This window comes from Phocoena sinus, chromosome 1 (genome assembly GCF_008692025.1).
Source record: "Phocoena sinus isolate mPhoSin1 chromosome 1, mPhoSin1.pri, whole genome shotgun sequence".
In the NCBI taxonomy this organism is placed as follows: Eukaryota; Metazoa; Chordata; class Mammalia; order Artiodactyla; family Phocoenidae; genus Phocoena; species Phocoena sinus.
This window is the reverse complement of record NC_045763.1, coordinates 12,922,727-12,945,449: the sequence shown is the minus strand read 5'-3', so window position 1 is coordinate 12,945,449 and position 22,723 is coordinate 12,922,727. Positions and strand designations below refer to the sequence as shown.

The 22,723-nt window shown below is 51.6% G+C and overlaps 1 protein-coding gene across 3 annotated transcripts in view; it reads left to right on the top strand.

Moving 5' to 3' along the window:
* LOC116740164 (protein-arginine deiminase type-2) overlaps positions 1-22,723 on the top strand; it is a 46,118-nt gene that overhangs the window by 7,803 nt on the left and 15,592 nt on the right. Inside the window, exons 2-7 of one of the 3 annotated variants that reach the window (XM_032605501.1) lie at positions 4,542-4,725; positions 5,706-5,778; positions 12,266-12,327; positions 14,601-14,718; positions 16,070-16,195; positions 21,532-21,710. In XM_032605501.1, coding sequence (XP_032461392.1) covers positions 4,542-4,725; positions 5,706-5,778; positions 12,266-12,327; positions 14,601-14,718; positions 16,070-16,195; positions 21,532-21,710 — 742 coding nt within the window. Of the gene's footprint in view, positions 1-4,541; positions 4,726-5,644; positions 5,779-12,215; positions 12,328-14,598; positions 14,719-16,069; positions 16,196-21,531; positions 21,711-22,723 lie in introns of those variants that run through there. The other 2 variants (XM_032605509.1, XM_032605519.1) reach the window with 2 other exon arrangements.

Genomic DNA, 22,723 nt, shown 5'->3' with positions numbered 1-22,723 from the left:
TCCGTCGGAAGTCTTTCTCTTCCAGTGGAACATTTGCTCCATGGGCCCCGGGAACATATTATCTTTTTTGCTCTACCCCCCAGGACCTAGTATACGCCTGGCACATAGTAAGTGCTCAATAAATACATGTTGAGTGAATGAATGACCACATAAGCAAGTCCCCTCTTCCAGCCCTTCCTGCAGCAAACATTTACTTACCATGTGTCTATGCTAAGCCACGTGCTGGAACAAAAAGAAAAGCCAATCTCTACCTTCAAGGAGATAAACTGCCACAAGGGGAAATAAACATGGATGGAGACAAATCAATTGAGTCGTCAGAGAGGGATGGGCAGTTGCCAGGCAGAGAAGTCAGGGGAAAGCACTACAGGTAGAAGGAGCAGCATATGCAAAATGCATGGTGAGATGAAACCATGCAGGGAGTTGAGAGGGTGGGAGGAGTCGCAGGAAGTGAGGCTAGGGAGTCCAGTTGAGATGCGGTGGCTAAATGCCGCTGGCGAATACCAGGCTACAGAGTTTGGATTTATTGTTTGGTAGACACTGAAGAGCCATTGAGTATTTTCAAGCAGGCAGGTAACCTGATTTCTTTTTTTTTTTTAATCACTCTGGTAATACACTTTGGGAAACCAGGAAGGGTGGGTCCATTCATTCGTTTATTCCCAGAATATATATTGAGCATGGTCACGTCCTGGGTACTGGGCTATGGGGGGCAGTGCAGATGTGGTCCTAGCCTGTCCTTCCATCTACCTATCTTTAGCCTCTTTTCCATAAGCAGGAGGTCATGGCCACCACCATCCCTGCTCTACTTCTCTCTGTAACTTCCTAGGCCCCTCCCTGCAGCATCCAGGGACAATCAAGGTGGCGGCAGTCCCTGGCTCTTGGGTTTCTGCAGGGGATTCTGAGAGGTTCTTCCTGGGGAGGGAGGGAGGCAGCCATCCGGAGCCACGGGGGGACAGCCACGGGGGACAATAGATGCCTTTGTTGCTTCTGCCAGGGCCGCTGGAAGAATAGTTGTTTGCTCAACTCAGAGCAGGACTGGTGCTGGGGTGGGAGGGTGTGAGTCCCCAGAGCTCCAGTGTGGGTGGGGCATTAACCCCCGAGCCTCTGCAGCCTCCTCTAGTTTCTAACTGGCTCAGAGGAATGAGGGTGGCAGGAAGCATCACTTATATCTCACCATTGTCAGAATCGAGGCCCTAAAGATTATCCTGCCCTGTGAGTTTATAAAGCAATTTTTTCTAAATAGAGTTGTATGCAGAAACCCATTGTATGAGACAAGATGAAATAATGTGACTCTGCTTAAAGGGAGGGTGGGGATCTGGCAGAGAGATCCCCAGCTTTTCAGCACCTCCTCCCTACCCCTTTGTCCAGGCCTGCCCCCTCTGTGCTCCCCAGACTCCAGCCACCTCTGACCTGGTCCCATTCTCTCATTTTACACTTGATGAAATTGAGAGAGGAGAAACGCCTTGCCCAAGGCCACCAGCAGGTTGATGGTCAAACCCAGGACTACTCACTAGGGGAATGCTTCCTAGGTCTGAGCCTACAACTGCCCAGACTCCCGTAATTTTTACCAAAAGCATATTCTACCTCTAGTACCATTAACTTAAAAATTTTCTTTAAACCAACTCTTATTTTTGTTATAACTTTAAGTGGAGATCTTATATGATTACCATAAATGCCCAACCTTTATCACTTGCCATAAAAGATAATACATTTAATAAATACATAAGTCTTCTTTTAAATTGTGCATCCATGTGTCACCTAAAAGCATCTCACATGGGTACCCACACCTCCTTTTGGGATTTGCTGCCTGGAGCTTCTAAAAGGTTCACCTCTGTCCTGCTCAGCTCCACCCTCTTTGCTGAGTATGTGTGATGTGCCAGCCATATGCTAGGCCCTAGAGGAGACCAGACCCTGCCCTTGGGGGCTTACAATCCAGAGGAAGACAGACACCCGGGGTAACACCATGAGGCAAAATGCAGGCACCCCGTCCCCCGTCCCCGCTGAAGAATGAGAGACAGGAGGGATGGGCGGTCGTCCTGCATCTTATGGGTCGGCAAGTGGACACTCAGAAGGAGCGAGGGACACACTCAAGACCCCCTCGGCAAGTAAGCGGCAAAATTGGGCTTGAACCCATATCTTTTGTACATGTGCTCCCAATCCAGGGTTTCTACCCAGACTCTGTGCCTCTCCTAATGCTGGATGTGAATGGAGGGCAGCAGACCACAGCCAACAAGTGTCCCCATGATGGGCTGAGGAGTTTAGAAGGGGACAGACAAGAAACAGAGTGGTTCTGGAGCTTCTTTTACAAGCTCCTTTCCCAGCCCTGGACACAAGCTGCCTGACCATTGCCCAGTGGTCTCTCCTTCCAATGCCCGAGACCAGTGGTCTTTGCCAGTAACTCCCACAGTCTATGGCCTGGATCGAAGAGACCCTGCCTGGGGGCCTCTGCAAACTCACACTCAGGGCCTTGGCCGTCTCATCCCAGGGCTCTAAGCACCAGAGCGCGTTGCTGCACATCTAGACCAGTGGTTCTCAAAGTGTGGCCCCTGGACCAGCGGCACCAGCAGTTCCTGGACACGTGGTAGAAATGCAAACTCTCAGGCCCCACTCCAGACCTACTGAATTTCCGAAATGCTGAGAAGGGGCCAGGCAATCCATGTTTCGACAAGCCCTCCGGGTAATGCTTTTGCTGCCACTGCTACTGCTCCTGAACCTTGAGAACCACTGGCCTAAAGCTCTCATTCAACCCTGGTCACTGTTTACAACTTCAGCTGCCCCTCAGGCATGCCAGCCAAACTCTCTGGGAATGGGATCCACAGATCTGTAGCCTTCAAAACAGTGAAGATTTAAACAGCACCCCCGATGATTCTGTTGCCCGATCACAGTGGAGGACTCTTCGGGAGCCCAGGAACACCAGACCTTCAAAATAGCAGTTGTGCCTTTGAGGCAGACACTTGTACCTGTATCTTAGTCCCAAATCCCATGAGAATCCACCTAAATCCCTCTGAGCCCTTTTCAGTCTTTAGGAACCTTCAGACGGGGGGGGGGGGGGGGGGGGGGGGGGCTGGATATTTAGCAAAACTGTCAGCCCTGGGTACCTTCCTCCTCTGTTATCTCCCTGTCCTTCCTGTTATCTCCCCTTAAGCCAGTGTCTTAATCTGCTTGAGCTGCAGAAACAAAATGCCACAGGATCAGTGGCTTAAAAACAAAAATTTATTTCTCAGAGTTCTGGAGGCTGGAAGTCTGAGATCAGGGTACCAGCATGGTTGGGTTCTGGTGAGGACTCTCTTCCTGGCTTGCAGCCAGCCGCCTTCTGGCTGTGGGCTCACATGGCCCTTCCTCGGTGCACAAGAGATCACTGGCTCTCCCTCTCTCTCTCCCCCTCTCCTCCCTCTGCCTCTTCTTACAAGATGACCAATCCTATCAAATTAGGACCTTACTCTCATGACTTCATTTAACCTTAATTATCTTCTAAAGCCCTATCTGCAACTACAATCAGATTAGGGCTTCAGCGTCTGAATTTGGGAAGACTCAAACATTCAGTCCATAGCAAGCAGCTCAAACCAGTTAGTTTTCTGCCCTGAAATCTTGATGGCTTTTCAAGAATTCCAAACTTATTTCCCTTTCAATAGAAAACCACTCCAGAACCCCAAGGAATGACTCTCAGAGAGAATTCCAAGCTGTGAAAGCTGTGACAAAAAGTAGGGGTCTTTGTGAAAGAGCCAGCCCACGCTTGCCCCTTGAAGACCCGAGTTCCAGGCTTCTTCTCTGTGCAAACCCAGCGCTTTGACACCTGCCTCCTCTCTATCAGCCGAGGTCTCTTGGCCTTCAGCTCAGACGCTGGACAGGGGTTGGGAGACAGGGTTCTAGGCCTGGCACTCTCTTTGCAGCAAACTCATTCCTCTGTCTGAACCTCAGACCTCCACCCATACAGTATCAGGTGGCTCCCAAGCCGGTTGCCTGTCAGAAACACGAGGAAGCGTGTTAAGAATTCAGATCCCCAGGCCCCACCCTGGAATATTCTGACTCAGTGGGTACAGGATTGGCCCAAGGAATCGGTAATTTTTTTTTTTAGGCCAAAAGATGTTTTCATTAGAATACAGTGATTTTTTTTAAAAATTAAAGTATAGTCAATTTACTATGTTTCAGGTGTACAGCAAAGTGATTCGGTTATATCAGTTATATGGACACATATATGTGTATATATAGTCTTTTTCAGATTCTTTTCCATTGTAGCTTATTGCAAGATATTGAATATAGTTCCCTGTGCTATACAGTAAGTCCTTGTTGTTTATTTATTTTACATATAGTACTGGGTAGCGGTTAATCCCTAATTCCTAATTTATCCCTTCCCCCACTTAAGGAATCTGTAGTTTTAACAAGTGCCCTCTTCACTACCAGGGATTACCGTACACCTGGTACTGTAGGGAGACCAGGCAGCCTGGGAGTGTCCTTGCAGCCTCGTCCCTCCAGGAGTCTTCTCCTGAAGCCCCTTGTCCCACCTGCCCAGGGGTCCCCGTGACCGCCCTCCTCTCTCCCTACAGCGCGGCCCCAGCCGGGGCCCAGACCTTCAGCCTGAAGCACTCGGAGCGCGTGCAGGTGGAGGTGGTGCACGACAGGCAGCCTGAGGAGGTGGCCGCCGACGGCAAGCAGCGCTGGCCTCTCTCGCCCAGCACCACGCTGCGGCTCACCATGAGCCAGGCGAGCGCCGAGGCCAGCAGCGACAAGGTACCGTGGCCGGGGAGGCGCCCCTGCGAGGGCCGCGGGAACTGGGGACCGACGGTGCTGGCATCAAGACAGGCTGGACCAGCGCTATTGATTGAAGCAGCATGAGGGCCACACGCGTCATTTTATGTTTTCTAACAACCACATTAAAAGAGCAAAAAGAAACAGGGGGACTTAATTTTGATATTTTTTTCCTTAACTCCATCATCAAAATATTATCATTTCAACATGATATCAATGTAAAAAAATTAACAAGCTAGCTTACATTCTTTTTTCACAAGTCTAAACCTGCTGTGCGTTTCACACCTGTAGCACATCTCAGTTCGGACTTGCTACATTTCAAGTGCTCAGTAAACATTCGCAGCTAGTGGCTATGGTATTAGACGGCCTGTTGTTAGATCATAGAATGATGACTTCACGGCAGGTTAAAAGCGTGTGCTGCTCAATGACCAACTATTGGAATCACGGGAAGTTACAGCCACAAACATCCTTGGTCTCATCGTGTATCAAACGGGATGCTGAGCGCCCACGCAGCAAAATGATTTACCCAAGTGCTGGATCCGAGACCGGACTCTCTCTTCCCTAAGTTCTCTAATTATGAACTTCACTGTGTGCCCCATGTCAGTGATGGCGCTGAGCGTTATCCAGTAAGAGCAACCTAAGCCCCCTCGTTGCTTGGCGGCAGCTAGACACACACCAAGGCAGATGAGCGGCCCCCACAAGCAGCAGAATGCACCAGGGGGCAGGTCGGCGCCCTGGATGCACTCTGAGAAAGGGTAGTCCCATATCTAGTTGGATAATCTGAGAAAAACAGCCCACCAACCCAGGAGTGCTTCCTGGAGGAGAGGGTTCAGATGTTTAGAGAGGGTCAGCTTGACAGGCTGTGAGGTGTGAGGGAGGGAGGTGGTCATTGCAGATCTTCCTGCCTGTGATCTGTGATCTCTGCCCTTCTCTCCCTCCCAATGTGTCCCCTCCCTGTCAAGGTCACCGTCAACTACTATGAGGAGGAGGGGGTCAACCCCATCGACCAGGCTGGGCTCTTCCTCACGGCCATTGGTGAGTGGACGTGGCTATGGCCTGGGTGCCTTTGTTCCCCAGGGGCTGGCATTGCTGCTCTTCTCAGCGACACTTGGGCTGTTTTCAGTGCTGCTGACCTGGCACTCAGAGCTTCCTCTGAATAATGCAGGCCCGAAAAGTGATGCCACACGTGCCCAGGCCCTCCTGTCCTGGGGTGGGGATGCTGCAGGAGCGGGCATGCCTAGGTCTGCCAGCGACTCATCCCAATGTCAGGGTCCGCATCGCAGGCTCTGGGGGCCATGGAGGAGAAAGAGCAAAGTCTGTTCCTCTCCCGCCTCTCCCCTGCAGCCTGGAGAAGAACTTGCCTCTCATAGTGAGGGGAATGACCTGTCTACAAAACCTGTGCTATCCTCAACAATCCAAGCTACACACTTGCCTTCCCCAGACCCAGCCCAGGGACACAAAGATGCAGCCTGGGTCCTTAACTCACCTAGTCCAAGCCCTTCGTTTGATTCACAAGGACACTGAGGCCCAGAGAGGTTAGGGAACTAGTTCAAAGTCACACAGCAACTCAGTGGCAGGTTGGTTCCAGAACTCAGGATCATTCCCCCCCTGGGTTCTTTCCATTTGCAATGCACTCCCCTGCCCTGGATGCCAGGGCACATTGGTTGTGGTCTTCTGAAGCTTCATTCACTCGACCCCTCTGCAGTGGAGATATTAGTTTTTTAAATTTTAAATCAGATAATGTTTAAGCCAGGGCGACATTTCAGTGGGTCATTTTGTCCATCCAGCTTCAGTTTCACATCGATAGAGTGGCCACATGTCAGGGGGAGGGAACTACCAGTTACTGAGAGTCAACTGTGTGCTGAGTGCTTTAAAAATAACAATATCTATTTTCTGAACACCTGCTCTGTGTCCGGGACTTTGGTGAAGAGGTGGCATTTACTGAGCACCTACAGTGTGCCAGGCTCCAGTACTAAGTGGTTTACTGTCATGATCTCAATCTATTCTTACATCTATTCTGAGAATACACACTAGTATTGTCCCCATTTTACAGATGAGAAAGATCAAGGCTCCTAAAAAAAATAAAACGAACAAAAACTTACCTGAGGCCACAAACCCTGAAAGTGGTTTGTGGGACACCCCACCATTTCAATTATCTCACATCCTCCAGGGGTCTCAGAACTGTCCCCACAAAACAACTAGTTCCCAAGCCAGCCCCTCCTTCTCCAGCCCTGTGTCTTTAGCCACTGAAACAGGCCCAACAGCAGTGCTCTCCTGCTTCTGAGCTTATTCCCAAACAGGCTTCACTGCTGGCCACCTGCCCTTCTTTCCGCACCGAGGGAGTGAGTACCTGGCCTTGGGGGTGGAGGGTTCCTCAGGACAACCTCGGGGGGCCTTGGGAGATGAAACCCAAGCCTCCCGAGTCGCAGCTGAGGGCTGGCACGTGTGTCCACCTCACGGGCACACGGTGCCCCCAGATTGTCTCAGGTGACCGTCCCTGAGGAAACCTAACCCCACAGAGACAAGGACACCTGAGGACATTAGCAGGAAGGGCAGTGGCCAGAGGCCTGGCAGAGAAGGGAGATGTCCAGGGGCTGACGATACCACTAACGAGACTTCCACCCTAAAGCACGGCAGACTCGGGATGGACGGCCAAACAGTGCACTGTAAGGAGGCAGGGCTCTGCTAGGAGACTCTGAGCTTGTGCTCGGAGCAAGCCTGTCAGGGTGCTGCAGGCACGAGAGTCCGGAAGATACCAAATACGCACGTGACGAATGGCCAGACTCATCCTTCCGGGTTCCGAGGCTGTGCTCTCACTGAACAATGATTTCTTTAACTGCCCCAAGTTCCAGATATTTAGGTTCCGTGGGTCAGTGAAGTGTCCCCTCTTCCCACCGCCCCAACCAAAAAATAGTAAACCTGACCATTTTGACACTTGGCCAGAAAGAAAAGACAGGAATAAAACCATTTACCATCAATTATCACCATCATTTTAACATTTTAACACCTAAAGAGTAGGCAGGGCGTAATCTCAGAACAAAAGACAGTCGTTTACATTGCAGAAATAAAGCTTTATGAAAAACTCACCCCATTGAACTTGCGTTTCCTGTTCCACCAGCAATCCTAGTGAAAATTGGGTTTCTTTTGAGACCCACTGGTCTATCTGACCCCTCCGGGTCCCATATTCCCTCAGGCATCTACCCCAGGAGCCCCTGAGCCCCATGCCCTGAGTAATCATGCAGGGGCAGCACCTCAGAGGCAGGAACGCTCTGAATGTCCCAGGATGGTGGGGCTGCCCCCAAGGATGTATCCGAGTCTGTCTCACCCTAGTTCTGTGCTGAGTCCACGCTGAGCCAAAAACATCCCTGACTTCAGAGTGGACGGTGTTCTGGCTCTGCCTCGTCCGGCCACATTGTGACCACCACCCCGAGCCTGTTTCCTCATCTGCAAAATGCGATTCACGGTGCACTTTTGCACAGTGTTTACAAGGGTTCAGTGGGATGGCGCGTCGCGAGGGCCTGGCGTGGGCTAGGTGCTCAGTCGATGCTCTTTGCCTTCCTCCCTTCCTCTTGGGGCAGCCCATTTTCCCTCTGCGTGGGTGAAGCTGAGGAACCTTCCTGTGCCTCAGTCTTCCTCCTGGGATTTGAGAGCGAAACTATAATGCCCTTGGCCAAATCAGACTGTGGGTCTTGGTCCCAGTCCTGCCAAAAACCTGTTATATGCCCCCCCCCCACCAGACCTCATTTTTTATTTTTGGCTGCACCACACAGCTTGCAGGATCTTAGTTCCCCAATGAGAGATTGAACCCGGGCCCACGGCAGTGGAACTGCAGAGTCTTGATCACTGGACCCCCCAGGGAATTCCCTAGACCTCCTTTTTCCCAGCTATAAAATGAGAGTTTTGAGCTCATTGATCCCTGAGGGCCTCTGAGCCCCCAGTTAGGGCTGATTTGCCAAGCCCTCCAGGTTAAGGGGGAAAGTGGGAGGGGAGGGATCTCGGAGGGAGGAATAATCTCATCCTCTTTGCTGTGGTCCTGGCAATGAGAGCAGTACATGTACAGGAGCCTTGAGAATTTTTAGCATCAGCCTAAGGCCCTCATTCCTTGCATCCCCTCCGGAGAGCTGAGGATAACTGCCCTAGTTGGCTGTTGGGGAAGAGAATCCTTCCTCCCCAAGCTGCCCTGTTAGGCAAGAAGGCCCAGCACCCTGCCACTGTCCATGGCCGGCAGCCCGCCAAAACTCTTATGCCTCTGTGTCGAAGCCGAGGCAGTGTTTTGATTCTCAGGGCAGACTGCGTTGAACCCAATCCCAGTGACATTTCCAGTTAATCTGCCCCATACCCCAGGTGCCACCTGACACCTTGGGGCTATTATGGGGAGCTGAGGTAGGATTCAGAGCCTCTGGGAAATGTCTGGACCCCAGAGGCCCTGAAACAGATGTCCTCTCCCTCCTCCCCCAGGGAAGACAGAGCCATCCCGGGAGGCCAGAGCCCTGCGCAGACCATGCCCGCCCTGCTCCCGTCCCCACAAAGACCATCCCTTGGAATCTAGTTAAATTGGACACTGGGGGGAAGCTTTGAAGGGGAGAAGTCCTTGAGGGATGGCTTAAAGCTTGAGGGTGTTTCTGAGGGATGGTGGAGGGGAGAGGAAGCCATTTCAGTTGACTGTGAAGTTGGGTCATGGGTCGTAAGAGAGAACGTGTCGAGCACCGTGGGAGGTCGGGAGGTGGACGATAAGGGAGCCCCATTACGCAATGCCTGAATTTCATAATGGGAAGTCAGTGAAACTTGTCTGAAACTTGTCTGGTATTATAGAGATTGCCTCAGGCAGGTGAGGGGACGGGCTGGACAAGGAGCTCCTGGGTTTTTTTAGAAGCTATTTGGTACTCTTTGATTTTTTTTTGTTTTTTGCACTGTGCAAATATTACATTGATTTAAAAATTTAATTTAAGAAATTCATAGTGGGGAGTTCCCTGGCAGTCCAGTGGTTAGGGCTCGGTGCTTTCACTGCATGGCCTGGGTTTAATCCCTGGTCAGGGAACTAAGATGCCACAACCTGCGCTGCACAGCCAAAAAAAAAAAGTAAATAATGAAGTAAAGCACAATGAAGTGCTTCACAATTTCTCTCCTGTGCCCCACTGCTTTCACAGACCACAGGATCTGTGATGTGGAACCACCTTGCAGCCTAGAGACCAAAGCCACACGGCTGCCGGGGTGGGGAAGTGGCCAACTTCCCTGAACTTCAGGGGAGCAAGTCCTGGTCTTGAAAGGCAGGCTTGGGTTTTGGAAACAGCCCAGGGTAGAGATCAGCCTCAGACAGTGGAGGGAACGGCCAAAGGCAGGAGTCTGGAGTCAGAGACCCGAGTGGGACCCCTGGCTCTGTACTCTCTGGGGACTTCATGGTCAATGCCCTGCTGGGTGCCTCTGTTTCCTCATCTGTATGGTACGGGTGGCTGGGTGGAGAGGGGGGCAATTGAAGGGAAAACACACATGGGAAGTGCTGTACCGTCCACAAAGAACTATACGCGCAGGAGAGATTGTTATCTTGAAAAGCAAAGAGTGATTCCTGGAGGAGGCTGGGTATGCAGCCGGTCCCCAGGCAGGAGCTTCAGGAAGCCAGCCTCCCCGAAAGGCAGCATTCCCTAGGGAGTGTCCCGCTGGAAAGTTCATGAAGGTCTGGGAGCCAAAATCAATATTGTTCCTCCAGGACCTTGTTGTTTATCCATCCTATATATTACAAGTTTACATCAGCCTCTTTAACAGTAGCTGGTGGTGCCGCCTTCTTGGCTTTCTCCCTAGAATTCTTATCCTGCACCAGCCTCCCAGCTCATCAGCCCAATTTGCTGACAGGTGACGTCTCCAAGTCTGGGTTTGCTCACCTGCAAAATGGGAACAATATTTATCTCATAGGACTGGGGGCTTCCTGGGAGCAGGCACGGGGCCCTGATTGCCCACCACTGGTCCCCACGACTTGTGTGGTGCCTGGAACACAGTAGAGGCTCAACAGTGATTTGCTGCGTGAATGGGATCAATGGGAAGAGTTTAACTATTTCCTATAGCGCCTGACAGTGGGGCTGCAGAGGTGGGAGTGCTGCCTCTCCAAGGACCAGGTGCCCTTAAAGCCCCCCTGCTCCTACCTCCTTCAAAACCCAGAAGAGCCACAACCAGGGTTAAGAGGGAATCGGGCTGTGGGCAAAGGGAGGCCCCGAATATAATCCCCCGACTTAGGAGAGAGAGAGGAGATGTTTCTGCCTCTTCAGGGAGAAAGCACGCCTGCCAAGGGTACTGCCCAGGAATCCATTCATTCCCACCCAACTCCTACCTCGGTCCAAGCCATGCTCAGCATGAGGCCGAGCCCACTGGGGGCAGTTCAGGGGCCTGAACCCAGCTTATCTCATGTGTCATGCCCATCACCTTCCCAACAACTCCCCTGCCCCGCCCCGTCGGTCTGTAACTCAGGGAGCCATGTTGCCTTCCAAAGGACACTTGGCAATATCTGGAGACATTTCGGTCGTCATAGCTGGGGGGAGTTACTGGCATCCAGGGGGCAGAGGCCAGGGATGCTGCTTACCACCCTACAGTGCACAGGACGGCTCCCACAGCAACGACAACAGAAATCCGGCTCGAAGTGGCAGTAGTGCCCACCATTGCAATTAGGGCAACTCATCTAACTGGAAAGGGCCCCACTTTTCAGATAAAGAAACTGGGGCTCAGAGAAGCTGTCTAACCTGCCCAAAGCCACACAGCTTATAAGCAGAGAACCAAGGTTGAAGCCCAGCACCGTCTGGTACTAAACCTTGGGCTCATTTCAATGCCCCACACGGTCCCCACAGCAGCCCGAGGGATAGAGAAGGTCCCTCCCCCAAGAGAAAGGATAAACAGGGACCCTGCAGTGGATCCTCTATCTGGTGGTCTGGCCTCTTGGGCACCCTCAGATCAAGAGGGATTGAAGACCCAGTTTCCCACCCAAAGTAAAACCCTCAGTCCTTAGAGGTGGGCCCTAGACCACCAGGAGTTCTGGGAGAGAAACGCACACACGTGCACATGTGCACACACGCCTAGGGCGGACTAGGAAAGGCAGGTAGGGAATCCTATGAAAGTTTTCAAAATATGAGCTTCGATTCAGACCAGACGCAGTGTGTGCTTCAGTTCTGCTAATGCGACCTGTGTGCCCCTGCGCGTGTGACTTGGCCTCTCTGAACCGAGGCTCCCAAATCTGTCCAGTGAGGCTCATCCCATCCACCACCCAGAATTGACTGAGGAACAGTAAAGGGGTGAGAGACCCCTGACCCACCTGGCAGCCCCTCCAAGAGCTGCGCAGTCTGCACGGTATCTGCTCGTGTTTCCATCCTGCAGTGGGGGGTGTTGAGGTAGGGGGTTGGCTAAGATGCCCTCAGCAAGGCACTCCCCTTCTGGGAACCAAGCAAATGGCTGAGCTGCACCCTAATCCCACCCTAATCTTCCTCCTGTCCCAGCCCCACCCAGTCTGGCAGGCTCAGCAACTCACCCATGTGTCTGTCCCCAGAGATCTCCTTGGATGTGGATGCAGACCGGGACGGCGTGGTGGAAAAGAACAACCCAAAAAAGGTACCTCGCTGCAAGGGCAGACTGAACGGGGGGCTTCCGGGGCCAGAGCCCCAGGCTGGGTCCTGCAGGCAGCCGTGGTCCTCCCAGCAAGCTTCAACGACTGTCATTTTACAGATGAGGAGACAGGTTCCCAGACACACACTCCAATGGCAGAGCCCACCAAGGAGCAAGCTCCTTAGAGGGACAGCGATGGAGCAGGTTCCCGAGTCTCAGTGGCTCCCATCCACAGGATGGGGACGCCCAGTTCATAGAGTTGGTGGAAAGGATGAATGTCCTGCCACAGAGGAAGTACTGCCAAAGCATTTGCTCTTATTATTTTGCCGTTTTTTTTTTTGGACCATGGGGAGCAGAAGATTGCATTAATCGTTCCCAATTCAAGGCACATCATCTTTAATGGTGCCTGCACAACCCCTCTCCCGTTCTTAGTTTTTCATTTATTCGTTCATTAATCATTCATTCATTTGTTCATTCATTCATTCATTTATTCTCTTTGATCCTGCATTCCCCACTCCCATTCTGCTCCCCTACAAAGGAGCACTTCAATGGTTTTAACACATCACTTTCTGTTCTTGTGATTCTTGCGAAACATGCGGTGTGGTTTGCGTGTGTGTATTTTTAACTTGTGCAGACAGATAGCATTGTGTTCTCCAAGTCGTTGATTCCTACTTTTTCCTCAACCCCATTTTTAAGCTCTGCTGGTTTTGCTCTATGCACATCCAGACTTCTTTTTTCCATTTTCTGCCCTTGTATGGCATTTAAATTTTTGCCATGGCCATACATTACTTTTTTTTTTGCGGTACGTGGGCCTCTCACTGTTGTGGCCTCTCCCATTGCAGAGCGCAGGCTCTGGACGCACAGGCTCAGCGGCCATGGCTCACGGGCCCAGCCGCTCTGCGGCATGTGGGATCTTCCTGGACCGGGGCACGAACCCGCGTCCCCTGAATCGGCAGGCGGACTCTCAACCACTGCGCCACCAAGGAAGCCCCCATACATTTCTTTTATAATAACAACGTAAAGTCTGGTTTAAATTATATGGAGATGGATACTTTAAAAAGCTAAATAAATACAGCCCATTGAGAAGCCTGGGGCCTAGCAGCCAGCTGCAGACTCTCTGCATGTCCTCAGGCCTATAGGGGAGCCCCTTCCCCCAGGCTTCTCAGGGGGCTCTGCCCCAGCCCTGCCTTCCTGAGGACAAGACAGCCCCACACATATGTTCTCTGTGTCCATGGCCAAGCTACGTGCCAGTAGGCACCACTGAGGCCTCTGAGGCATCCAACCTCCGCTGAGGAGCTGGGGAGTCACCCAGTCCCTGTGGGTCTGAACTTACCCAGGCTTCCTCCATCTGGGCCAGTGAAGTTTCATACATTCTTTACTCATCCCATAAATATTTTTTTTAATTTTATTGAAGTATAGTATACAATATTGTGTTTAATTTCTGCTGTACAGCAAAGTGACTCAGTTATACATGTATATATTCTTTTTCATATTCCTTTCCCTTATAGTTTATCCTAGGATATTGAATATAGTTCCCTGTGCTATACAGTAGGACCTTGTTGTTTATCCATCCTATATATTACAAATTTACATCTGCTAACCCCAAACTCCCACTCCTTCCTTCCCCCACCCCACCTCCCCCTTGGCAACCACAAGTGTATTCTCTATATTTGTGAATCTGTTTTTTGTTTCATAAATATCTTCATTTGCGTCATATTTTAGATTCCACCTATAAGTGATCTCATATGGTGTTTGTCTTTCTCTTTCTGACTTACTTAGTATGATAATCTCTAGGTCCATCCATGTTACTGCAAATGGCATTATTTCATTCTTTTTAATGGCTGAGTAATATTCCATTGTGTGTGTGTGTGTGTGTGTGTGTGTGTGTGTGTGTATTATGTTTGTTTATTTATTTATTCATTTATACCACATCTTCTTTATCCATTCATCTGTCAATGGACATTTAGGTTGTTTCCACGTCTTGGCTATTGTGCTGCTGTGAACATAGAGGTACATGTATCTTTTCGAATTATAGTTTTGTCTGGGTATATGCCCAGGAATGGGATTGCTGGATCATATGGCAACTCTATTTTTAGTTTTTTGAGGAGCCTCCATACTGTTTTGCATAATGGCTGCACCAATTTACATTCCCGGGTAGTGGCTGCAAGAGTCTTATCCTGGGTCTGTCTCTCCAGTGTCCTATGGGGTCTGTGCTGGGGTTGAGAATATCTGTCAGAAGATAGAGAAGACAGCACTGACCTCTCTCCTCGGCAATGCAGGCATCCTGGACCTGGGGCCCTGAGGGGCAGGGAGCCATCCTGCTGGTGAACTGTGACCGAGACACACCCTGGTTGCCCAGAGAGGACTGCAGCGATGAGAAAGTCTACAGCAAGGAAGGTACCACAGGATCCACACTTGAGCTTGGGGTGGGGAGAAGGGAGGAGCAATGAAAGCACTTATGATAAGTCTTGGGCTGGGCCGAGGGTGAGGCAGGTGTGACCTTGGGTCTCCTGAGGATGGTGGACTCAGGTATCCACTCCTGCTAAAAACAGACACTAAAACTATCGATATAGTTCAATTGGAACCATGTTTTCTTGTTTTAAAGTTTTTTTGTTTGTTTTGTTTTGTTTTATAAATTCTTTTATTTATTTATTTTTGGCTGCATTGGGTCTTTGTTGTTCTGCACAGGCTTTTTCTAGTTGTGGTAAGCAGGGGCTACTCTTTGTTGAGGTGCGCGGGCTTCTCATTGCAGTGGCTTCTCTTGTTGTGGAGCACGGGCTCTAGGAGTGCAGGCTTCAGTAGTTGTGGCACGTGGGTTCAGTAGTTGTGGCTCACAGGCTCTAGAGCTCAGGCTCAGTAGTTGTGGCACACGGGTTTAGTTGCTCTGCAGTATGTGGTATCTTCCTGGACCAGGGCTGTAACCTGTGTCCCCTGCATTGGCAGACGGATTCTTTTTCTTTTTTTTTTTTTTTGCAGTACGCAGGCCTCTCACTGCTGTGGCCTCTCTCCCGTTGCGGAGCACAGGCTCCGGACACGCAGGCCCAGCGGCCATGGCTCACGGGCCTAGCTGCTCTGCGACATGTGGGATCTTCCCAGACTGGGGCACGAACCCATGTCCCCTGCATCGGCAGGCGGACTCTCAACCACTGCACCACCAGGGAAGTCCCTGGAACCATGTTTTTTAAGAAGTTGTACATATGTAGAAAAAGGAGCAGAAGGAAGCTCCCAAAAGGTTATAGGAAGTCATCTGTAGTGTTGGAGATAACAACTACTTCTTATGCTTTTTCATAATACACAGGTTTGGGGTTTGCTTTGTCCTGATTATAAAAGTAACAGGCCAACATTCCAGCCACAATTCTCCTTTGTTTTTTTGGTTAAGATGTAATTGACATACAACACTGTCTAAGTTTAAGGTATACAGCATAATGATTTGATTTCCATACATCATGAAGTGAGTATTACAATAAGTTTAGTAAACATCCAACATCTCATATAGGTACAAAATTAAAGAAGTAGAAAAACAAAATTGTGATGAGAACTCTTAGGATTTACTGTCAACAACTTTCATATATAACATACAGCCATGTTAATTACATTAATCATGTTTTACATTACATCCCTGGTAACTTATTTATCTTACAACTGGAAGTGTGTACCTTTTGACCACCTTCATCCAGTTCCCCCATGCCCCCACCCCGCCCCAACGCAATTCTCTTAATTCTAACCTCCTCATGCATCCACCCCTCAGACCTCAAGGACATGTCCCAGATGATCCTGCGGACCAAAGGGCCCGACCACCTCCCCACCGGATACGAGATCGTTCTCTACATTTCCATGTCGGACTCGGACAAAGTGGGCGTGTTCTACGTGGAGAGTGAGTGTCCCCAGCCTGGCCCTCCTGCAGTTCCCATCCAGTCAGTGCTCTCTGAGATACCCCTCGGGGGCCCAGCTCCTCCCTCTAAGGCTCCCCAGGCCCCTCCCCTTAGTAGTCACAGGTGCAGGTGACTGGAGAGGGCCAGCTTCTTGGTAATGGTAACCAGGACCACCGTTGTCCTGTGAAGTCAGGAGGACCCGTGGAATAGATCTCTCCTCCCTCAAAGGAGTTGGCACTGACAGATTTATGTGGAACCCCGAGGAGTTCCACGTGAACCAGGGGAGGAAGGGCTTTTGAGGTCCATCTTTCCCAGAATCACATCACCTTCATGATACCTGAGGCAGGTACCCACTCCCTCCCACCCCCACCAGGTGTTTTCTGTTCATCTCAGACTTTCTGAACATGAGAACTGCCCCTGACTTTTAAAGAGCCCGTGATGATGCTGTGGGCACCTTCAAGGAGCGGACCCCTTGGTCCTCTTGCCAAGGACAGGGCCTCCTGGGTCCCCAGTGAGTCAGGAATGTGCTTCCGCCATGGAGCTAATCCCCGCAGCTGCCTGCTCTGTCTCGTTCCTTCTGTGAATCGGTGTCGAGCCCCCTCAGTGCCAGGTGCTGGTCTCAGCGCCGGGATCCCTGGGTGAACTCTGCCATCACACCCTGCCCTCGGGAAGGAGACGGTCTAATGAAGAAAACATAACGGAAAGCACAATTGGAAGAAATGACACAGACCAAGCAGTAGAAAACGGCAGGGGCAGAGGCGAGGCACCGCTAGCCTAGATGGTCCGGCACGTCTCCGAGCAGGTGACATTTGAGTTGAGAACCAAAGCAACCATGAGAAAGAACCAGCCGTTCATGAGCTGAGGGAAGAGTGTTGTAAGCAGAGGGAACAGCGTGTACAAAGCCCGGAGGAGGGAACCAGTATTGGAGGAACAGACAGAAGACCGGAGGAGGGGGATGTGTTGGAGTCAAGGTCAGCGAACTGGACAGGGGCCAGCGCGTGCAGAGAGGGCTTGCATTTTATTCCAAGTGCACTGGAAAGCCGTTAGAAGGTTTTAAGCAAGTGACTGTCAAGGTCTGATTTATGTATTAAAAAGCTGTCTCCTCAAAATCGTTTACTGTGGTGCAGGGTGAGGCCTCCCCCGCATGCCCAGCTCTCTGGGGGGCCCAGGGTCTCCAGCCTAGCTCTGGGGCCCTCTTCTGACCAGGCCCACTAAGAGCAGTCGCCATGAGGACTTGGTCCCAGTGGCCCTGCACCCTCACCTCAGGGAGGGATTTAGCCAGGACAGCAGTGGACCCAGCTGCCACCTGAAGCCAGTCCACCTCCTGATCCGCCCTGGGCTCGGGCAGTGACCTCACGCAGGTTGGAACGTCCCCAGAGTCAGGCCGGCTCCACCGCCTAAGCGGGCCGGGGACGTTGATGCTTACCCTGTCCAGGCCAGGGTTGCCACGGGGGATGGGGCTGCCGGCCGGACAGGAAGGGGACAAGCAGGATCTCGGCTTCTCGACCACACTGTGTCGTATTGTGACCCTCAACCTGTTGCTGCTGGTGACACCTGGACATTATCTAGAGCATCTTTTTGTTGATGACAGTGGATTGAGATCTGGCCCTTAATCACATCCCTCTCCCTCACTGCCATCGAGATGGGTCCTGAGCAGACAAGGAAAGGAGGAGCCACTGCTGTGGGTGCTTTGAGATGCTGTTCCCCAGTCTGTCTCATCTGGGCTGCCATCTTGCAATGTGGGGGGAGGGGCGGTGTTACTGATGCAGCGATGATCCCAGAATCGTCAGTCTCCCACAGAATTGGAATCCTGGGTGAATACTCAGTGCCACGCTAAACAGGATGAAAAATAATTCATCTGTGGTACAGTTTCCTCTTCTTCCTTTTCATCCGTGCAGGCATTTTGGGGTTTTATCAAAATCCATGTACACCTGTGGATAAGAATATGTTGTGTTACATGAATGTCATGTGTCACCTGTGTCCCCCAAGGGCAGGGGGCTGGGCTGGAGGCTGAGAGACCCTGAGAGGGAGCTTTAGAGCCCAGAAGGTTCAAATCCTGGATCTGGGCAAGTCTACTTACCAGCCCAGGCCTTGGGTTCCTCTTCTGTGATGTGACGTGGGGCTAAGGAGAGGCCTGACAGTTCCCGCTGGTGATAGAGATTAGATAAGGAGCATGTGTCCGCACTCAGTAGCCAGCCCGTGGGACACTCTCTCTTGCTTTCGGGGGGTGATTATTATGATTATTAATTACAGTAAGTCCCCTACATATGGACGAGTTCTGTTCCAAGAGAGCGTTCGTAGGTCCAACTTGTTCCTAAGTCCAGCAAAGTTAACCTAGGTACCCAACTAACACAATCCGAGGACAAGCTGCAGTTTCACTTACGCCGGATATTGATGGAACGCACGTTCGCATCTTTGAAATTTCGCAACTTGAAGGTTCGTATGTAGGGGACTTACTATATAATGATTGCAGTAGACAAGTGTCTCCAGTGCTGTTAGGAGGACCCAGGTGTCCGTGCTCCAGCCTCAGATTCTGCCTCAGGATCCCAAAGTTGGGACCTGACCTCTTCCTACAAGGGTGCAGTGACCGACTTGTCCCAGTTTGCCCAGGATTTTCCTGGTTTTAGCTCTAAAAATCCCTCGTTCCAGGAAACCCCTCAATCCCAGGCAAACCAGGACAGATGGCCACACTATCAAAGAGTCTCCTTGGGAGGTGGAATGGCTCCAAAGTGACCAGAAGGGTTATGCCACATGCCAGCCTGCGGGGCTGATGCCTGGGGCTAAGGAGAGGTCAGGGTGGCTGGCGGGGCCCAGTCCAAGGCACGTGGGCTGCTCAATAGAGGGTCATTGTTGGCTCCTGCAGGAAGAGGCCGCACTCAGGCAGGACTGCACCCAGCTGGGACGGGGGATGGGGGAAGGAGGCTCCTCGGGACAGTGGCTGGATTGTTCCCTCTAAGTCATCAATCTACCTAGAGCTGGCCCAAGACACTAGAAAGAGAGGCACATGTAAATTGCAGGCCATAGAGGGGAAAAAACTGCATGCAGATGGGCAAGAACGCATCCTTCCATCTGGCCCAGCTCCCCTGCCAGACCCCCACCCTCCCAGGCCCAGGTGGAGCACACACACACACACACACACACACACACACACACACACACACACACCACCTAACTGCCCAGAGCCCTGGGAAAGTTTTGGAGTTTTCTGCAAAGACAAGTCAGCTTCCAGGCCTGAGGATCTCTTTCCTAGCACCAGTTCAAGTGCAGCCTGGGACTGGTGGACATTGGAGGGCCTGGGTGCCTGGGGGAGAATTTTTTTAATTATGCAGAGCCATCTGGATCTACTTAGTGATTGGGACACAGGCATATGTTGTCTTTTCTGAGTGAGAAGGACTTCACCTTCTGTCTTGAGCTGTTCCTTGGGACACCCAGTGTCTGAGTCTATATGCCTCATTTCTTGGGCCCACCTAAGGGAAGGTGAGGTGAGGTATTTTTCTTTGCCTTCCATTCCTAAGCCGTTCAATGAAAAGGTCATGAATCTTGCAGTAAGGGGTGTGCTGACACATTCATGGGCTCTCATAGTAGTAATACCAGCAAGTCCTAGCTGTGTTACCAATGGTTACCCTTGGTTACCGAGCTTACCTCAATTGCTGATGCTGTCATTTTATCTTGCAAGGACCCTGTGGCATAAGTGTTATTATCCCCCATTTAACAGATGAGTAAACTGAGGCTCAGGGAGGTTAAGTGAATTCCCTGAGGTTTTGCAGCTTGTAAGCCAGAGAGGTACTTGAACCTGCATCTCTCTGACTCTGGAAGTCATAACCAATAAGGTAACCCACCCTTAATGAGATGTATAACCAGGGTCTAGTTGAGCACATTGTCCTACGTGAGGAACAATCCTGAGCCTGGGCTTTGCTGGTTCCTCCGTTCATTTTGCAAGTTTTAATCAAGGGCCCTATTCATGCCAGGACTGTTCTAGTTACATGCTCTAGCCCTCAGGTGACTGGTCAATAATCATACCCATTGTCGTTGACAACAGTACTAAGCTGAGCCTGATTCTGCCCTTCCAGCTCTGCAGGGCATAAAGAAACTCCTTCTGGAACTGCATAGGGTCCTACCTCCATGCCTTGGGCAATGCAAGTATCTCCTCTCCTCACTGCACCCCACCTCTGCCGCCCTCAGGGGCATCTCAAAGGCTGCCTTTCTCTGCTCAAACGCCTCCCACCCCGCCTCCCTTCCCCTGTCCTCCTCACCCCAGTAACCCCACAGGCTCTCTCACCCCGTAGCTCTACTATGACGCTTCCCACATCTGTGCCATCTTATCGTCAGCTGAGCACTGCTCCTAGACAGAGGGGCTGCATCTTGCCCATCTCTGTGTCCCCCAGAGGTCCGTGTCCATGTGGTCACAGAGTAGTAATTCAACACATGTGCTCTAAATTGGCCTGAAAATTCTCCCATGGGGAGTGGTATGGGAGCCATTGATTCATTCAGTAGATATTTTTAAATACAACCTGCCCTGGACCGGGCCTGTCTCAGCCCCCATGCAGGTGACAGTCTCTCAGAGCCAGCACTGAGATCATGTCCATTTAAAGGCTGTGATGGGGAAGGACAGGGGCTGCGGAAACTCCAGACAGAGCCCCTGGCTTGGTCTCTAGGGGATCTGGCTGTGATTCCCAGAAGGCCTGAAAGAAGGAGGGAGATAACTCTTCCAAGCAGAGGGAACAGCGCTGGAAAGAGCTGGGTGGTTTCAGTGGGGCAGGAGCGTGGGAGAAACCAGCCACAAAAACGTGCAGCCAGAGACCCACACACCAATGTGGCTTGCATTATATGGAGGAGAATTTGGGGCACAAATGGACACTTTGGTGTTTTATTTATATAAAGGAGAGGAGAGGGCAGGGTTCAGAACTAGACAGGGATTTGAGTCCCAGCTCAGCCACTTACTGGCTATGTGACTGGCTATGTGACTCCAGACAAGCCATTTCTTACTTCTGGGACTGTTTCCTCCTCTGTAAAATGGAAACAATAATTCCCTTCCTTGACATCACTGGCTGCCCGGTCCTCAGCTGCTATCATTTCGTGTCCCCTTCCTGGGAGAGTTAGCTCACTTTATAGGCAAGGAAGCCAGAAGCCAGGAAGGGTGTCTGGCTGAGTGCCACATGGCTGGGGCCCTGCAGTGCTGGGAAGATGACCAGGCCACGGCCCTTCTGGTGGCATTTTCTGCTCGTGCTTTTCTCTCTGTGTCTAGAGGACAGGTTACTCTTCCATCGCGTCCCCCATCAGTGACCCCGCCCCACGGACGGTTGTGGGTGGGGCCTGACCTTGGTCCTTCTCCCTCCAGACCCGTTTTTCGGCCAGCGTTATATCCACATCCTGGGCCGCCGGAAGCTCTACCACGTGGTCAAGTACACGGGCGGCTCTGCCGAGCTGCTGTTCTTTGTGGAAGGCCTGCGTTTTCCCGACGAGGGCTTCTCGGGCCTGGTCTCCATCCACGTCAGCCTGCTGGAGTATATGGCCGAGGTGAGGGCTCCGGGCCTCTACCAGGAGGGGCTGCCCTGCGGGCCAGGTGGAGCTCCTTCTAGATGGCCACTCCTAGGGGGGTCCCCAGTATGCTCTACTCCCCTCAAAGCTCCAAGGGGAGGGGGTCCAGGCTTGGAGACCCGGATGCCCCACCATCCACACGTGTCTGCCAGCGTCCTCTGAGCTATGCTCTGGGGGTTCCTCCTTACTGTATCTACTCCCCCGGATTCTCTCCAGGTGATTTTCTCTTACCTCATGCCTGTCCCTGGTCTGTCCTCCTCCCTGCAGAGAGCGGGCCTAGTTCTGAGGCACAGAGTGCCAATGGTTAGCGCAAGAAGCAAAGTAGGCCACACACATGTGCCTTCCCTCCCTGCCTGGTCCCACACCCTAGCTGTGGGTTCTACCAACTCTGACCACAGGCCGAACCCCAAATCCCAATCGCAGGCCGTGTCTCCTCCCTGTGGCCAGACATCTCACCCACCTTTGCTCTTGGTTTTGGGAAACTGGACGAGAAGGAGAGCACCTTCCCCTCCCGAGGAGAAGCCCCCCACCCCCCAGCCTAGGATGTGTCCTGCCCACAAGGACCTCTCATCAAAAACTGCAGCCCCAGACCCCTACCCCTCAGGCCCACCCAGCTTCGTTCAGATATAGGGAGGGACCTGGTTGCCCTCTCAGACACAGGGTTTGCTCCCCAGTTTCATCCCCGGACCGCTTTGAGGCAGGAGGCCACGGGCTCTGCCAAAGGTGAAGCTAGGTCTCGCTTAGATTTATGAGCCCGTGGTCCAGGGCTTAGAATTTATGGGCTCTGGAGTCAGATGGCCCAGGTTTGAGCCCATGAGGCACTGGGCAAGTGAATTTACTCCCTATGCCTTAGTTGCCCCATCTGGAAAACAGAAATGACAAATATTGCTGCTTCCCAGGGTGGCTGTGAGCATACAAGCTTGTGAGATCTCATTCACAAAGCAGCCTCAAGTCGTTGGGAAAAGGGAAAGGCAAGAAAAGCAGAGCTAACA